Here is an 18,402-nt window from a genome sequence, read left to right on the forward strand (position 1 = left end):
CCAGATATGCTGTGCCTGGGCTCCTGGTGTATAATACAGTGAGCCACAAGACTTTTCCTTTCCACCGGGAGCCAACGGGGCTAAAACTGTGATTGTTTTTTGTGTGAATGTGTGGTGGGTTGTCTGGGCCATCCTGTGGTATTGCCAGCCCAGTATCATGATAGAAACATCTGACGATTTCATTGGTATATTTGTTTTCTGACACTTCCATCTTACTTTCAACAGTGTGTGAGTCATGGAGGTTACCTTGGCCAGAACAGGAATGCAGTCATAGTTATCAGTGCCTGTGAGTTGCCTGATCGCTCCCGTCGAGACTACAATTATGTAATGGACAACTTATTCTTGTGAGTATTTTAAGCACTTTCTGGATCTCTGCCACTACAGTATATAAATATACGTAAATTTTCCGTTAACATGGGAAGGCGCAGTTATGTTTCAGAGGGACGTAACTAAGATAAAGCTTTTACTGCCAGGTTTGGGAAGAACTGGATTACCTTTCTAATCTACACCTTCTTCCTGTAAATAACATTGCTTCTTTCAGATATGTGTTGTCTACTTTAGAGCAGTTGATTGCTGATGACTATATCTTGCTGTACCTTGCTGGAGGCACACCAAAGTCTAGCATGCCAAGCTTTCACTGGTTGAAGAAAGCCTACCAGATGATTGACCGCAAACTGCGAAAGAATCTCAAGACTCTCCACGTAGTGCATCCCACATTCTGGGTGCGGGCACTGGTGGCCTTCTCCAGACCATTCATCAGGTGTGTTGTTCTCTTTCAGTGATACAATGAAGAAGTTATTGTGGGGTGATGAGTGAAAGAGGATATGCAAAGGTAGATTAGATGCTGTGGATGTGGGGGGAAGGGAAAGAACATTAGAGAACATGCTGTTGGAATAACTGAGAGAGAAGAGGAAATACATGTGATGGGACAAGATTCGTAATAAAATGGTGTTGGAATATGTGAGAGATAGGAGAGATGGGAGGCTGAGGGAATGAAATGGGCAAGAATGGAGTGTGCAGACAGGAATAAGGAGATTCTTCTGTCTTCATGCTATATTAGATTTTTAATTGTAAGGCATCACAAACATACTTTCTGTTGCTTGAAGAAGGAAAAGTAAAGTAGTGCTTTTGAAGGTGTTAATGTTTTCATGCACTAAAGGTGATTATAAATTATAAGGCATTACAAATATATATACTTTCTGTTGCTTGATGAAGGAAAAGTTAAGTAGTTTTTTCAAGGCATTATTTTTTTTACTCATGCAGTGAAGGTTGCATGTTACCAGGAAAATAATATGACCATTTCCCACAGCACTAAATTCTATCGGAAGCTGACCTTTGTGAACAACTTGACCGAACTTGCTCAGATGATCCCACTGGACCAGCTACACATACCAGATGCAGTCAAACAGTAAGTCTTCACCTAAATCTAATTGCATTGTTTATCAAAGTTTAACTCTAGGATCTCTGGGCTTTGAGGAGAGCATGCTAGCTGTTGCCTGTGCTAATTTGCTAAAAAGAATTGTTCACATTCACCTTGTCTTCTAATTTTAATGCAGGTATATGAGGAAGCATGCTTTAAAATGTTCTGTGGAAGATACAGAGCACTGAGATAAATAAAAATAAATAAATGATACTTATAACATGCTGTACAATACTGCTTCTTTGCTGCACATTAGTAACTTCACAGCTTTATTGAGTAAGACAAAGAAGTAAAGCATTTACTGTCTTAATTTTTTTATTCAGTGCCATCTGACTATCCATATGTGTAGTTTGCAACAACAGAGGAGCAATGCTGATTAATTAAGGAAATGTTAGACTTGGAATGCAGAAAACCCACATTAGTTGCCCTTGTTTCAGTTTTGTTGGTGTGGTATTGGGAAAAGGAGACATTATTTACATCTGTATCAGTGACATACTTTATTGTGACTTATTTTGATTGCTTTTATTGGTAAATTTGATACAAGAAAGTATCACTAGTTTGATGTAATGTTTTTCACCAATATTTAAGTTATATTTTTCTTTTCCTTTGATCACTATCATGTACTTCTCTCTCTCTCCTTTGATTACTATCCTCTAAAGGGAAAATGATGTGAGTACTGTTTTTTTATTTTTTTTATTTTTTTATTATGGTGCTTTGATTGGGGTCTATGTACATGGTTGGCAGTAAATATTCCATTGGCACAAAGCTTCATGCTTAGTTGATTGCATCAGTTGGGGCATTGATTCTCTGAGAGAAGTGTCATTAGTTCTGGGCTTGTCTGAAAACACTAAAGTTTTTCCATTTGACATCATACACACACTCAAAAAACAGTATCACTACAGTGTGTCTGATGAGTTCCACACTGAACAACCCAATAATTTTGGCAGGATTGATAAACCTGTTGGTGTGTGGGGTGCCAGATAGGACCCAGAAGAAAGATGCATGGGAGAAATTGTGAATTTAACTAATATCTATCTGCCTGTATATTTTATCAAGCTAACTATATATTGTTTAATTTATGAGTGTTGCCCACTTGATTCATGCAGGTACAGCAGCACTTAATACATGCAGAGATACCAACATACCTGTTATCAATGGACCTGTCCTTTGGTGTCAGTTGTTTCATGCTCAGTGTATAATGATTTCTTGAATGTGTGTACAAGATGCACTTTTTCCTCAAAAGTATGTAGAAAAATCCTCATGCATCTTGTGTGTTGCAAAGTAGATTTGGTGCAGGGGATTGGCTTTTGAGATTAACATGTCAGAGATGTGTTCTTTGAGCCCGGCCAAGGAGTGTGTAGTGAAGCATTGGCCTTCCTACTGCAGGCTTGTTATTACTGCTTTGTGGGCATCACCGCAACTACAATTAAGGAGGCGTTAAATAGCAATGTTATACTGTAGGGTTAGTACATTGCTTTCTTTTCTTCTAGGGCGGACTTCGAGATGATGATCCGTGAAAAGAAGAAGAATGTTGGCAAGAGAAGAGCTTATTCCCTCACAGCTAGATGAAGGCCTTTCCATAGTTCATAAGTGAATGCATATGTATACTCTTTCTCTATTCAGAGCAGATGTTGAAAGCTGATACGTCACCCAAACATTCTTTTACACTGGATCACGTAGGAGTTGAGAGAAGCTGTTCCTAGAATGCATATTTTCTGTCATGGCCAAATTATGAGAATCATGTCTTATTACTATGTAAGTGGAATTCTGTTTTACAGCCTCATTTTTCACAAATTCCATATTCTCCAAACAAATGCAGTGATTAAAGAAGAGAAAATGTATGGTGATAATGTTGAAGGTTGTGGTAGTCAATTACTAATATGTAAAATATGCAGTTGAGCAGAATATTGGCATGTGGATTGTCTATCATTCAGTGTTTGTATCTTTTTTTCGTTCTTTTTTTTCACTATGAAAGAAACTGCTTTGTTTTCAATTTGGCCATATTTATAACTAATTTTAAAATATGAAATTACTATGATGCATTTCATCAGTGTACAGAACAGTAATAAGCCTTTGTTTCATCAGTGATGAAAGAAAGTATGTAAAGTTAGCACTTGTAAATATTGCAATATTGTGATATAATGTGATACTTATATATTTGAATTTAATGTAAGATAGGACTAAGCTAGGACACTTTAATATGCAGACTTGTTGAGGGTCTGATGAGTAATATTTCCCAGTGATACCTGTGTGGGTGTTTCACAAGGGTCACACTGCAGAACAAATGAGAAAGGGCAGAACAGCCAAGTAGATCTGTCTCTGGTCATTATGTGCAATGCTGGGAGGTTGTGGTGCTCAGCTGACTTAAAGTTAACTTTTATTTTCACTTAAAGAAAGATCAGTGTTCTGTATTGAAAGCATTAGAAAATTATAGATTTATAAGGTAAAGTGCAGAGTCCTGGTGTCTGTAAATATGGAGGCTGAGAGCTTCCCAAGTAGTTGAGTTAGTCCAGGAGTGGCCAAGTTAGTCTGTCAGTCTTGTATACAGACAGTAATTCATATGAGCCTAGGTGTATAATTTTGCCAAAACTAGTCTATCATTCCTGCCTAAAATTATGCACTTAGTTGTTAAACACTGAGATATCTGATTATAAGATGTAATTAGTATATAACTGAAAACCAAATTTGGATACAATTTTGTTAACTTATGTTCTCAAGATGCTTATTAATTAAAAGATACAAAAGCAACATTCTATGAAATGTGAACCACACAACTAAAGCCAAGGTGATGGATGTGCTTGTAAATACATTATTTATACATTTATTTGTTTTCATTTATTTATTACTGTTTAGTAGTACTATTAATATTATCATTAGTAATAGTAGCAGCAGCATCATCATCAGCAGCAGCAGTAGTAGAAGTCAACAAGAAAACAAAGGTTAAAAGAGAAACTGAAATGCTCCATCAGTCCTTTTTGATCTCAAATTTACACCTTATTTACATCAGAACATTTTATTAAACTTAAGGGAAAAAATATATCGGTCAAAGGGTTAAGCATGCAACACCACCCTGGAGCGCGCGCGTGCACACACACAAGAAAGAAAGGAAAAAATATAGAGATCAGGATGTTAAGGGGGTAATTCCACACACACACACACACACCACTCTCTCTCTCTCTCTCTCTCTCTCTCTCTCTCTCTCTCTCTCTCTCTCTGTAGTCCAATGATGTCGACAACGGTCTGAAGAGACCTGTGTGCAGTGAATTGATTAAGGTGGAGAGGCAGGTGTGCTATCCCCATTCCTACTATCTTGATCCCGTGAGCTTCGAATCTGGTGGTACAGAAGCTCCGAGATGACTGAGAGACGCTGGGGTTGTGGCCACAGTGCTCACACAGTCACATTTCCTGCCACAGAAGTCAGAAATTCTCTTGCAGCTAATCCAGGGTGTTGTAGCCCAGGTGGAGGCGGTACAGCAGCACAGTGTCTTTCCTGGACAGCTGTGCCGAGTGGAGCAACGGCTGGTATGTGGTGGCTCCAGCGTATGTAGTGCCACGCCGCCTGTCTTTAGGTGATCTCCGGTTCCCGGCGTTACTGGCTGCGGCGCGCCCTTACGTAAATATGTTAGCCTACTTTCTTCAGCATGATTATACACGATACAGTAGCAGTGCCCCTTTAAGGTATACAACCAATTTCGAAATTACAAAATACATACACAAATATAACAGAGATAAAAATTTAAGTGTAAAATTTGCGAGATAACCGACCCGAGGCTACATACCATAGTTTGCCCATGAGAGAACGACAGAAAGCTTTAGATGTCGTCGTGAAAGTGAAAAATAAAGGGCACAGACTATACGAATTACATTAAAAAATTAATGGATGAAATACACCCTCCATATTATACGCAATATGTGAAGGTATTTCCAAAATTATTGAAATATGTTTAGAAATAAAAAGAAAAAAGTCGAATATGGGTATCCTCGGAAGAAGGAAAAATAAATAAATAAGTAAATAAATAAAAAAAAAAATAAAGGATTTTACATCCTTGGTCGCCACTGAATGATAGGTGAGCGGCATGAGCTTGACACAGTGTCGCCGCGTACATCCTCAGGTTGACGTGGGCAAAGCACCACAGTACGAGTATGTAGGTGCAGGAAGCGTTCTGGAGTCCTGATTCAAATTTCAGAATATAGCAAAATTCATAAAAAAAAAAAAAAAAAAAAAATCCGAATCTCAGGAGATGAATCAGAATTTCACTGGATCTGTCGATACTTAATGATAATAATAATAATAATAATAATAATAATAATAATAATAATAATAATAATAATAATAATAATAACAATAATAATAGTACTACTACTACTACTACTAATAATAATAATGATGATAATAATGGCAGCTTGGAGGCCCCTGGTGACCTTGGGGTCCCTATGCAGCCACGTAGTTCCCATGTAGCAAGAAATGGCCCTGCTAAAGAGTAGAGATATGAGTGAATAAAAAGAAATATGGATGTAGACAGAAGAGACGTCACTAAGAGAGAAATAGACAAACTAGAGAAATAAAGATGGAGACTACAAAGGAAAGTCGTCGTTATGACCGCTCGCCTGCTACTACAAGTACGAGTATGTACTGTAAAGGGGAGTAACTGACATATAGTTTACAATTATTATTATTGAGAAAATAATGTGTGGTTTTGTGGTTTTCGGTGAAAGTACGAACGAATGAATATAATCGTTAGGTTACGTTAAGTTAATACATAACATCCTTTACAAGATATGAAAGGTATTAAAGTTATATTCGCTTTAGGAAGGCGTAGATTGAGAAGGATGTGATCGAGGTGGCACAAAAGAGACCTAATTTAATGTTGTGGTAGGGTGCCAAGAAAGTGCTTGCTTCCGACAACAAACCATTGTCTAATTGTTTCTGGGGATGCACCATGACGGTACTAGATTTGCGGCTTGTTCTGGGAAAAGGTTGGCAAGGTAGGGTGTCCTCGAGTGATCAAAGCTTGTGGAGTGACGGTTCATCTCTCTCTCTCTCTCTCTCTCTCTCTCTCTCTCTCTCTCTCTCTCTCTCTCTCTCTCTCTCTCTCTCTCTCTCTCTCTCTCTTCATTTCACTTTCCATCTTTTCATTTCTTTTTAATATATATATTCTCCTCTCTATTTAACACATTTTCTATACTGTTGCACATTTACTGTTAATCATATGCGTATTTCTTTGAACTACGTAATCTCATGGTAACAAAATGGAAGGCATACTCTAAAAATCTATTAAAATCACGAATGTGGAAATAAGGTAGGAAAGAAGGAACTAAGCACACCTATTAGCGATGCACATGTTTCCCATGAAATTGTTGTTGCAAGTATAGGAATAGTGACAGAGGTGCGCTGTTACACTTCCCTTTGGTGCTGGTCCAAAAGCAGGGGCAGCTCAAAACAAAACAAGTGGATAAGGACAAACAGTAGAAAAAATCATAAAGGATTGCTGGATACTTAATGAAGATGGTTACCGTGTGGATAGGAAAATGGTACGTTACAGAAATCGACTAGGTATTTAGAAAATTATTACTGAAGGTAGGAAGCATGAAGGGAAGAGACGCCTAAGCAAAAGCAAGGAAACTATAAAATAAATGACTAAGTATCGGTAAAAGATGATTATTGAAAGTAGGAAGCATGAAGCAAAGAAAAGTAAAGGAGACAACCCTACAGAATCCATGACTGGTGATGCAGTGACAGTGGAAAGCACGAAGAGAAGAGATGCTTTTAGAAAACTACATAGACTGAGTAGCTACTAAGGAGCGATGGGTACTGAGTGTTAGTGACGGGGTAACGGGAAGAACAGGTCACGGAGGGCGGGGGACGGACAGGTGGCAGTCATAAGGTATTGATCCTTGGCCTGTCCAGGTGCGAGACCCGAGAGGCGGGACACGCCCACGCATCCGCCGCTTGCTTGCTTGGCACACCTCACTTACTTTTCGACAAGCAAACGTCTATTAGCAAACCTAATTTCCATATGTCGTAAATCCGTCTTGTTAAATATTTAGGTTTTCTTGTATGGTGTAGATCAAGGAATGGAATAATTTGCTGCTTATGTGTGTGTGCTTATTTATATGTGTTCATTTTTCTCACGATATTGCACTGCAGACGTGACCAGGCTTGCCAACCTTACCGCTGACACTCGGGTCATAACATTAAAGAAGGAAGTGATTGAGCTAGACTTGTATTTCATGAAATTTATACTTTTCTCTTGGAGTGAAATATGAATAGTGCTAATGAAATACAATAAGGAAGATAATAATGATAATAATGATAATGATGATAATGATGATGAAATGAGTAAATACGTTCCTTAATATAATAGATTTTTTTTTTTCAAGATCATTTGCATTTCAATATGAAAACCCAGTAAGTCAAAACAGATGCCGCGTATTAAAAATCAGTCAGTCAGTCAATCTATCAGTCAGTCAATCAATCAGTCAGTCAATTGCAGTATATGGAGTTTACTGGAGGATGGTATAACAAATCTTTAGCGAGTACCTTAATAAACATCTAAATCTGTACGCTTTTTACTGAATCTTTCACTTCATAATATTATTTCAGAATGTATTTTTCATTATGTATATATAAGAATTATATAGTATACATCTTTTGGCTCAAGTGAGAGAGGGAGAGATGTTTCATAATATGATCCTTAACATTTCTCTTCCCAGTCCTCTTGAAGAGAGAGAGAGAGAGAGAGAGAGAGAGAGAGAGAGAGAGAGAGAGAGAGAGAGAGAGAGAGAGAGAGAGAGAGAGAGAGAGAGAGAGAGAGAGAGTACAAACGTATACTTGTGATTTTTCTTTTATAAGACTTTCTTCTAACACAGAGACATACCGAAGTAGTCAGTTGCCCGTGAGAATAGAAACCATAGATAAACGCGTGAGAATAGACAATCAGTAGAGATAAATGGAGATTACGTATTATTTTATTCCAGACATAACGTAACGAATTAATTAGACTAAATCATAGGGAAATTTAATGTTCTTTGGCACGTGTTTTATTAATGTAAGACATTGTTATGTAGATACACACAACAATATAATAATAATAATAATAATAATAATAATAATAATAACCTTATCTGCCTGTCATATTTCTCTCTCTCTCTCTCTCTCTCTCTCTCTCTCTCTCTCTCTCTCTCTCTCTCTCTCTCTCTCTCTCTTTCTTTCTTCTTTTTCTTTTTCTTTTTCTTCTTCTTCCTCCTCCTCCTCTTCTTCTTCTTCTTCTTCTTCTTCTTCTTCTTCTTCTTCTTCTTCTTCTTCTTCTTCTTCTTCTTCTTTTTCTTTTTCTATATCAGTAACCAGAATATCCCTTCACCATTCGTGACAAACTACAACAGCAAAATTCTTTACTCTCGAGACGCTTGCTGACTGCCGTGAAGAAATCAATTGAATCTATAACCCACAGTGAGGCGACAGGGATTGCAATATTAAAGTTACACAACACTCCAGCATCACCAGGCGTGGGGGAGGAATACCACAATTACCCTAATATTGCCCTTAATAGAAAGAGAGGGAAAGGTATCATTTGACTACTTTATGGACGCTCCTAATAGCACCTTTTTTTCACGGTAGCTAATGGTCTTCCGGCCCAGACGCGGAGACCGGAACGAAGGGTGACGTGGACAGGACAGGGAGTCAGTCAGGGATCAGTTTAGTAGATCATATTCTGAAACACTTTCGCGCCTCACCTCCACTAGAAAGGTTCTGGTTGAAGTTCCACGGGCTTCTAAAGTATTTTTACGCTTCTAGTGACAGATTAGCAAGATTTGTCCGTTATTATCACAGTTAATTGTCTCTGTGGACTTTGAAAATAACAACTTTAAGAGCAAAACTTTTCAGAATTCGGACTCCCTTGCCATCTATCTGTCTGTGGTTTTTTAACCGATATTTTGGCCATGAAGAAAGACTTATATAATGTGTGATGATGGTAAATAGGGGGAGAGGAAGGAGGAACGGGAATAAGACGGAAAGGAAACAAAGGAATCTGGTAGTTGGGAATCTTGACACGTCTTCCGTCTGTCCATCTGTAGCATTTTCATAACAGCGTGGAGAGAAATTAATATAGAACGTGTTGATTCTGAAAGGAAACAGAAAGAGGATTAGGATTTATATTAGGAGAGAGAGAGGGAGAGAGAGAGAGAGAGAGAGAGAGAGAGAGAGAGAGAGAGAGAGAGAGAGAGAGAGAGAGAGAGAGAGAGAGGAGGTTAATGGAGGATAAGTAAGAGAGAACAAAGAAAAAAAAATAGAAGGAAAAAAATAGACACTTTGAATTGCTTCTACTCGAAAAAGAATAGGACGTGACGCCAAAACAATGATACTAAAAGGTTACTAAGGAATTATAAACAACAATGGGTGTCTGATTTCACTACTCGTCTGATTACATTACTAGTATTAGAGAAATGCTGATGTGAAATGTGTATATATAAGGAATAACTAAGCTTTTTAATTCCCTATACTGACTACTAGTTAAAGAGAGGGTAATAATCTATAATAAACTTGGTTATTTGATTTCACTATTCTACATGGCAGGCTGCTTGATTTCACTTCCCTATAACTCGTAGTAACTAGAAATGTGAGGACAATAGACTGAAGAGAATTGTTTATAAAAGAGAGAGAGAGAGAGAGAGAGAGAGAGAGAGAGAGAGAGAGAGAGAGAGAGAGAGAGAGAGAGAGAGAGAGAGAGAGAGAGAGAGCAACGTGACGCGGAAATAATAATGGTTTGGACATGACTGGGGGCTCCCTTCTTCTCTTCCCGACGGATGTGAATTAATGTTCACGGAATAGAGTTGTGCAGTGGATCGCGGAAGGGAGAGAAGGGAAGGGAAGTAAGAGGTGGGGCCAAAGCGAATACAGTTTTGATTGTGCCTTCACTGGTGACGTTCTCTGTACCCCCTCGCAGTCCTGAGGCTCGTCATTCCCTTGGTATCATCGTCCTTAAAGTGTGTGATGAAGTTTGCCCGTTTCAGTCGTCTGTTGGCGAGGTTATACAGGACGCCGCGGCCACTCTCATTTCCTACTGGGTACGTAGGTGATAGCCATACTTTTTTATTAAGAGAGAGAGAGAGAGAGAGGGAGAGAGAGAGAGAGAGAGAGAGAGAGAGAGAGAGAGAGAGAGAGAGAGAGAGAGGGGCAGTGTGCCAGTGTGGCAAACTTGTAATTGTGTCTGTAGCGTAACTACGCCGGTGAGCGCCGAGGGAGAGGCTTGAGCGGGCGGCTTGTCTGGTGCTGACGGTGGGTTGCTAGGAGACGCCATCCGCCACTACCCTCGCCCCGGCCCGCACAGAGAAGCTGTTTGGGAGCTAACTCTTCCAGGAAATTGGGATTGGGCAGAAATAATCGTGTCTTAACCTGTTTTCACCTGAGGGACTAATGAAAACACTCTGAATCTTTTTTTTTTTTTTTTTTTTTGTCGTTTTCCTGCGTTTAATTGAATTCCAAGAGGTCAGCCACCTTATCAGTTCTAGTTATTTATACTTGTATGAGTATTAAATAATTGTAAGTATGTACGAGCAATGCTTCTTTTTTATTGTTCTTATTTTCAAAACAGTATTGCCTGCATCTTAGCTTTGTAAGCAATTTTATACACGACTGCGTGCCTGCAAAAACCAGTTATCCGCTAAGCTCAGATTCCTGTAATGTATCGTAATCCTTCGCTCGCTTCCTTGAGGATATAGGAACACGACAGTCTTGTCGCTCCATCTGATCCCGCCGGATGGATTGTGAGATGAATCGTCTCCATAGCAACTCTTCCATCCGCCCACATGCTGGCTGACTCACCTGTTTCCATCACAACCAACCAACACACACCATCACATACCATCGTATACTCTCTTGGGCTATTCTAGACACAACCAACCACCACACACCATCACATACCATCGTATACTCTCTTGGGCTATTCTAGACACAATCAACCACCACACACCACACACCACACACCATCCCTCACCACCGTCTACTCTTACCTTATTCAAAACCCACATCTTATTAATCACTAACATACTTTTATCAATGGTATGATCTAGATTTTCTTTTCCAATTACTATGGAATATACTACTGAAAATCACAATCACCACCACCACCCCACCACCACCACCTCCCCTCTCACACCTGCTGTCATCTAATGAATTACTAGTATACTTTTATCAATGGCATGATCTAAATTTTCTCTTCCAATTACCATGAAATATACTACTGAAATCACCGTACTATTTCGTTACCACTATTACCACCCGAACTACTATCACCACCACCACCACCACCACAACCATATCAGCTGTCCTTCCTCCCAGCTTTTCTCATGTACGGGTCTGCTCATAACTGGCAGGAAATTAATACACGACAGGAGTCATGATAAGCAACGAATTTCCACGTTAATTTTGAGTCCACACGCTAGCTATTCCTGCTATAGGCAATCATACGCACTCGTGGGCAATGCTGTAAGATGTCTTCTGGTTGAACTGTTGCCAGGGAAACATGTATAGTGTTTAGAGGTAGTCAGTTACAAGTAATTCGTGTTTTAGAGGTAATTTAGCAAAAGTAATGAGTTTTTTAAGAGGCAATCACATTTAGGTAATTGGTACATTACAAGTAATTCCTTTTAAGTAATTAGAGTTTAACAGTTAATGAGATACAGGTAATTGGTGTCTTATAGTTAGTGAATTGCAAGTAATCAGTGTTTTACAGGTAAACAGGTCGAAGTAGTCAGTGTCTTACATATAATCAAGTACATGTAATCGGTGTTCTGCATGTAACCAAGTAAATATAGTAACTTATTAGACGTCATCAGGAACGAGTAGTCAATGTTTCAACGTTTCACACGTATTTATTGTTATACAGGTAACCAGGTAAATATAATCAGTGTACAGGTAACCAGGTAGTACAAGTAATCAGTGTTATACAGGTAGCCAGGTAAAAGTAATCAGTGCACAGGTAATCAGGTAATACAGGTAATCAGTGTTATACAGGTAACCAGGTACAAGTAATCAGTGTACAGGTAACCAGATAGTACAGGTAATCAGCACACGGGGAGCACGCGTCGCCGCCCAGGGAGGGAACAAGGAGCAACACAGTGGTACCTGTTCGCTGCAGTTATTTACCCAGTTATATATAATCGCGATTCCCTGAAGCCGTGCGAACACAAACAAAGCTTTGAAATTTGCACGTACATAATAATTTTCATCACGATTCCTGTTTTCTACTCACGCACCTAAAAGGATTGCTTTATTTATTTATTTACTTATTTATTTATTTATTTATTTATTTATCTATCTATTTATTTCATTCATTGTTTTGTCTACGTGTGAAGCCAACCAAAGACTCAAAAATTGTTTTCTATTCATATATTGGTTTATATTATTGTTATTATTATTATTATTATTATTATTATTATTATTATTATTATTATTATTATTATTATTATTACTATTATTATTATTATTATTATTACGTATTTTACTGCATATTATTTATTCATTTTTGTTTACTCGTACATGTGAAGAACCACCATAAACACAGAAAAGAAAAAAGATAGAGAATAATAAAAGAAATAATTAATTTGCTCTTCTTTTTACAAAAAAATGGTTCCTATAAAAGAATTCTGAACGGTCCTATTGTATTGGCTTTCATGAATTCACTTATATATCAATTTATTACAAATTGCAGATGAATCCTTGTGATATTTCAAAATAGTTTCCGTTCACATTTTCTGCCAGCCTTTACTCCCCTTGATGGCAGTGATAAAAATATATACATACATTTTACTCGCTATTAACTCACTCATATATTGCACAACCCTTATGAGTCCTGATGACATTTGAAGCTCGTTGAAAGTTTTCCGCCTAAGGCCATGTTCGGGTTGATGGTTCTTAAAGCTTATCTTGCATGATAAGAGAAGCGAGGCGAGGCGGCAGCACTCACCGCACACTCGGGGAGGCTGCACAGATGACGCGGTATTGCAATGCACAGGCAACGGAGCAAGCGAGGTGTACACACGAGGAACAATATACTGCGTGGACATGTGGGCTGACTCAGTAAATAATAATGATAATAATAATAATAATAATAATAATAATAATAATAATAATAATAATAATAATAATAGCAATAATAATAATAATGATGATGATAATAATAATAACAGTAATAATAATAATGATAATAACAATAATGATAATAATAACAATAACAGATAAATAAAGTGAATGGAGTGATTAATAGGAGTGACATTTTTTCGTGCTACATGGAGTCTGTCGGTGGATTTTGTTGTAATTATATTCTTCCTTCCCTCCTTCCTTCCTTTTTTCCTTTTTTCTTTCTTTCTTTCTTTCTTTCTTTCTTTTTTTCCTTGTTTCTTTGTTTCTTTGTTTCTTTTCGAAGTATACTTGGAGTTTATTGTAGAGTAAATGCGTAGTAGTAGTAGTAGTAGTAGTAGTAGTAGTAGTAGTAGCAATAACAACAACAACAACAACAACAACAACAACAACAACAACAACAACAACAACAACAACAACAACAACAATAATAATAATAATAATAATAATAATAATAATAATAATAATAATAATAATAATAATAATAATAATGATGATAATAAAACAATGATAGCATTCGCAATAATAAAACAACAAGGTCCGAACGAGCTGAAGGTCAAGCGAGATAAGAACTGAGTACGGGTGACCGCGCCTCTTGTTCTGGGTATGAAGGAGGCATTTCCAGGTAACATGAAGTGCCAAACACCACTGATAAGATATAGATCAGAGGAGGAAAACTCTGAGATAACCATTGCCAAGCTTGGGAGTGAACTTGCCGGCTTGGAGATAACAAATAAGTCACGTACACGTTTATCTTTATATAACCAACATTAATTTTTGCGCAGTAGAATTCTGTTGAAGTTAAATGATACTTTAACAGGGAAGTGTAAACTGATATAATTAGCATTATGTCTAAAAAAAAAAAAAAAGAAAGAAAGAAAGAAAATAATAAAGAAATACATCATGCGATTTACTTCACGTTTAAATAATGGTGGTTAAGATGATATGAAAAGCTTACTCTTTTATCCATAATTATTAATGTAAAATTGCTTATGAATATAATCGTACGGAATCCGATGCCTACGAGATGGTCTACTCGTCTGTTTGTAAATGTTAACCTCGTAAATGGGCAGCATTTGTATCGTAGAATGTAGGACGTTTAAATGTTAGCTGCAGTGCAAGGTATCTTGACACACTTGACATGTTCGTATTAGTAACAAAGAAATTTGAAGTCATGAGGTTCCATTCCGTACTTGTCGTGTGTAGTGTTTCCTAATGTTTTGTCTGTTGCTGCAAGAAAATGGTGAGAGGCGTCAGTGATAAGCATGACTCAATACCTGAATAATATGCAGGTTAATCAAACCCTGTTGCACACCAACATTGACAGCTTACAGGTAAACTCTCTTTTATTTTTCTGTGAGACTTGATACCTGAGCAATATTGCTATGCGGGTGTATTTTCTTATATTTTTGCTGCATTTGTGAGATTCGATACCTGAACAACATGCAGGTTAATCTGACTATGTACTGCACACCAGACACTGACAACTTACAAAAGTTACAGGTATATTTTCCTATATTCTTGCTGCAGTTGTAAGACTCGATACCTGGACAATATTGTTATGCAGGTATATTTTCTTATATGTTTGACACATTTGTGAGACTCGATAACTGAACAATATGCATACTAAACTTAAATATATTTTCCTATATTCTTACTGCGTTTTGCGAAATTCGATACCTGGACAATATTGTTATGCAGCAAGACACATAAGCTACACATATAAGGCGTCTCCAGTGTTTGGTGTGCAGCAGAACTCGATTAACCTGCAATGACCCTCGGTGGTGTGCGGAGGGCGGCGTCCAGTGGGGAGAGGGAGAGGGGGTGCGGTCCTGAGAGGCACGCCTTCCTGGAAACCATCGTGAAACTCATTGTGGCTTTGTGACCATGACTGCGTCGCCTCACCCCAGCCTGGCCCAAGTCTGGTGGTTCACACACGCCATTACAATCACCACCCTAACTCTTCCTTATTCTTTACACCTCTTTCCTTACTACTTATTAGTCTCATCTGCCCAGACCATTATTGTGGCTCTGTGACCATAAATGCGTCGCCTCACCCCAGCCTGGCCCAAGTCTGTTAGTTCACACACGCCATTACAGTCACACTCTTCTTTATTCCTTACACCTCTTCCCTCACTGTACATTAGTCCGATCTGTTCAAAGCATTGTTATTATTTTTCTATAAATCTTATACCAGCAGTAAATAATCATGTGTAGTATTGAAACTCGGCGATGTACTTTTTTATTTTTCCTACTTTGCAGACACGTTACTGTATTGTAAATGCTACTTGTACTAAGCATTATTGAATTATAGTAGTATTGTTGACGGTGTTGATGGTGGTGGTGGTAGTGGTACACTCTTGTCTCAGAAATTTCAACATATATGAGAAAATATTATTAGTACTACAATTATTACGACTAGTACTGAAAATTATTGAAATAACATTAGAAGTATCAGTAGCCGTGGCAAAAGTGATGATGATGGCTATGTTTTGTCTCACTATCCTTAACAAACATAACCAGATATTACCAGTACAATTAATACTACTAATACCGAAAATTATTAAAGTAGCTTTGTATTAGTGATGGTGGTGGTGGTGTTGCATTCCTGTCCCAGTATCGTGAGCAGACATAAGGAGACATTAATAGTACACTTAATACTATTAGTACTGGAAATTAGTAAAGCACCATTAGAAGCATTAGTAGTGGTGGTGGTGGTGGTGGTGGTGGTGGTGATGGTGGTGTTGCATTCCTGTCCCAGTATCGTGAGCAGACATAAGAAGCAAAGCGTGATGGGTGGAAGAGTGAAGGCTCCTCCTCCCTTATAACAGGTACCAATCGTGGAGGTGGACTGTGCCTCGCTCCGCCCTCCGTGAACCACCTCACATCGATAATGTTACCAGGGCTTATCCATGATTTGTTAACTCTATAATGTGTCCTAACAATGTGTGGTATGTGCATCAATACCACAACCACCTGCAAACCACAAAATGGAGCTTCTCTTTTCTACACTTCTGCTGGGTTTTTGACTGTCATGTTTCGGGTATATAGGTGAATCATATTGAGGTTGATTATATGCAGGTGAATTACGCAAGATACGTCCTAATATATAGATTGTATACAAGTAAATAAAATATGAGTGAATTGGATATACTGTAGGTTTCTTTCTTTATAGATAAATATATGTAAAGTATTTTTTACTTTTTTCATTTGTTTTATTATGCTGATGTAATGTAGGGCTAAGTTGTGCTAGGCTAGATTAGGTTAGGTTGGGTTGTTAGGTTAGGATAGATGGCTTGTGCTGATTGAATATAAAAAATATTTGTTTAATTAATTGAAATATACGTATATATATAACATTTGTTCGAAGAATTATAAACTATTGCTGATCAATATTTTTTTATGATACATTTTTTGATGAATATCACACACACACACACACACACACACACACACACACACACACACACACACAGGGGTTGATAGACTGTTCGCTGTATTATTTGCTATCTTTGGAAAGCCACCCTCACGTACGAGAAATTCATCTATTGTTTCTGGAATCGTAAAATAGTTTCTGGATGGAGTGGCGGCGGGCTATTGAATAAATTTTCTCTGCAGACAAAAAAAAAAAAAAAAGAAGAAAAATACACACAAACAAGAGCACGAAACCCAAATATAGGTATCGATGAATTAATTGATTAATTGATTAATTTAGTTTTGTCGCAACATTTTTCTTATTCTCATAGAGCGCTGTTTATCGACTACTTTTTTTAAAACATTCTGGTGGAAGTTATTCTGGTTTTCAAGAGTGTTTTCATAATAGCAGCGATAGTTTAAGACAGATTCTGCATTATAAATTGGAAGAACATACATGAGAACTAGATTAATTATCTCCGTGGCCTTTGATATTTTTTTTTTCTTTTTTTTCTTTTCTTTTCTTCTTCTTCTTCTTTTTTTTTTTTTTAATGTAATATCCTACAGCGTTTCAAGATACGGACTCTGAATATGGCGCCGTTAAATGTAAGGTTAAGGAGTAAGACCGAGAGGAAGGCCAGGAACTATGTGGATAGGGTCAGTGAGGCAAGCAGCTGGAGGGATGACTTGGCGAAAACTTACTCGTTTGGCTAAAGATAGGAGAGTTTGGTCAGGATTCAGAAGAACACTTAGAGACCATACTTGGCAACATCCGACCGGGAATTAAGTAAGTTTACCAAGAAATTCTGAATTATTATATTTTTAGTTTGGTGATGCTGAATACAGAAACCATATTTTCTCCCCATTTTTTTTTTTTATGTGAGTAAAAGATTACGGAAAACTTAAACAATACATTTATTCCTTCATTTGGCATATTATTCTATTTCCTCCTGCTTATGACTTCAACTCCTTCAAGAGGGAGGTTTCAAAACGTAAAACTTTAGACCTGCTTTCACTGTCTCCATAAGGTTGTGGCGTCTTTAATGTTTTTTTTTTTTTCGCTATTTTTTTTTTTTCGTCCATGCCCAGGGTACTTACTACATATAAGTAACACAGGATAGCGGTCAAGCTTGGGTCTCGATGTAATACGAAGCCCTGCCCGTCGGAACCTTCTCTCTCTCTCTCTCTCTCTCTCTCTCTCTCTCCATTAACAACGAATACGCGAGGCAAATTACTTTTGATACACAAAAAAAAGACAAATAAGAATAAATAAATAAATATAATAAATAAATAGATAAAATAAATAAATAAATAAATAAATAAATAAGATGGATAAAACACAGCGAACAAAATAAAATAAAACGAAGTGAAAATAAACAAGCAAATAAAATGAATAAGTTATTGATACCACATGAAACTTGACACTTGC

General features: G+C 37.6%; 1 protein-coding gene across 6 annotated transcripts in view; it reads left to right on the forward strand.

The window, feature by feature from the left end:
- Positions 1 to 4,242, forward strand: part of LOC135088971 (uncharacterized) — a 37,168-nt gene extending 32,926 nt beyond the window's left edge. For all 6 annotated transcript variants that reach the window (XM_063984059.1, XM_063984060.1, XM_063984057.1 and 3 more), the window contains 4 exons: positions 226 to 344; positions 542 to 760; positions 1,310 to 1,408; positions 2,911 to 4,242. In XM_063984059.1, coding sequence (XP_063840129.1) covers positions 226 to 344; positions 542 to 760; positions 1,310 to 1,408; positions 2,911 to 2,989 — 516 coding nt within the window. In that variant the 3' untranslated portion in view covers positions 2,990 to 4,242. The remainder of the gene's footprint in view (positions 1 to 225; positions 345 to 541; positions 761 to 1,309; positions 1,409 to 2,910) is intronic.
- The last annotated feature ends 14,160 nt before the right edge of the window (positions 4,243 to 18,402 follow it).

The sequence above is a fragment of the Scylla paramamosain genome, chromosome 32, assembly GCF_035594125.1.
Source record: "Scylla paramamosain isolate STU-SP2022 chromosome 32, ASM3559412v1, whole genome shotgun sequence".
In the NCBI taxonomy this organism is placed as follows: Eukaryota; Metazoa; Arthropoda; class Malacostraca; order Decapoda; family Portunidae; genus Scylla; species Scylla paramamosain.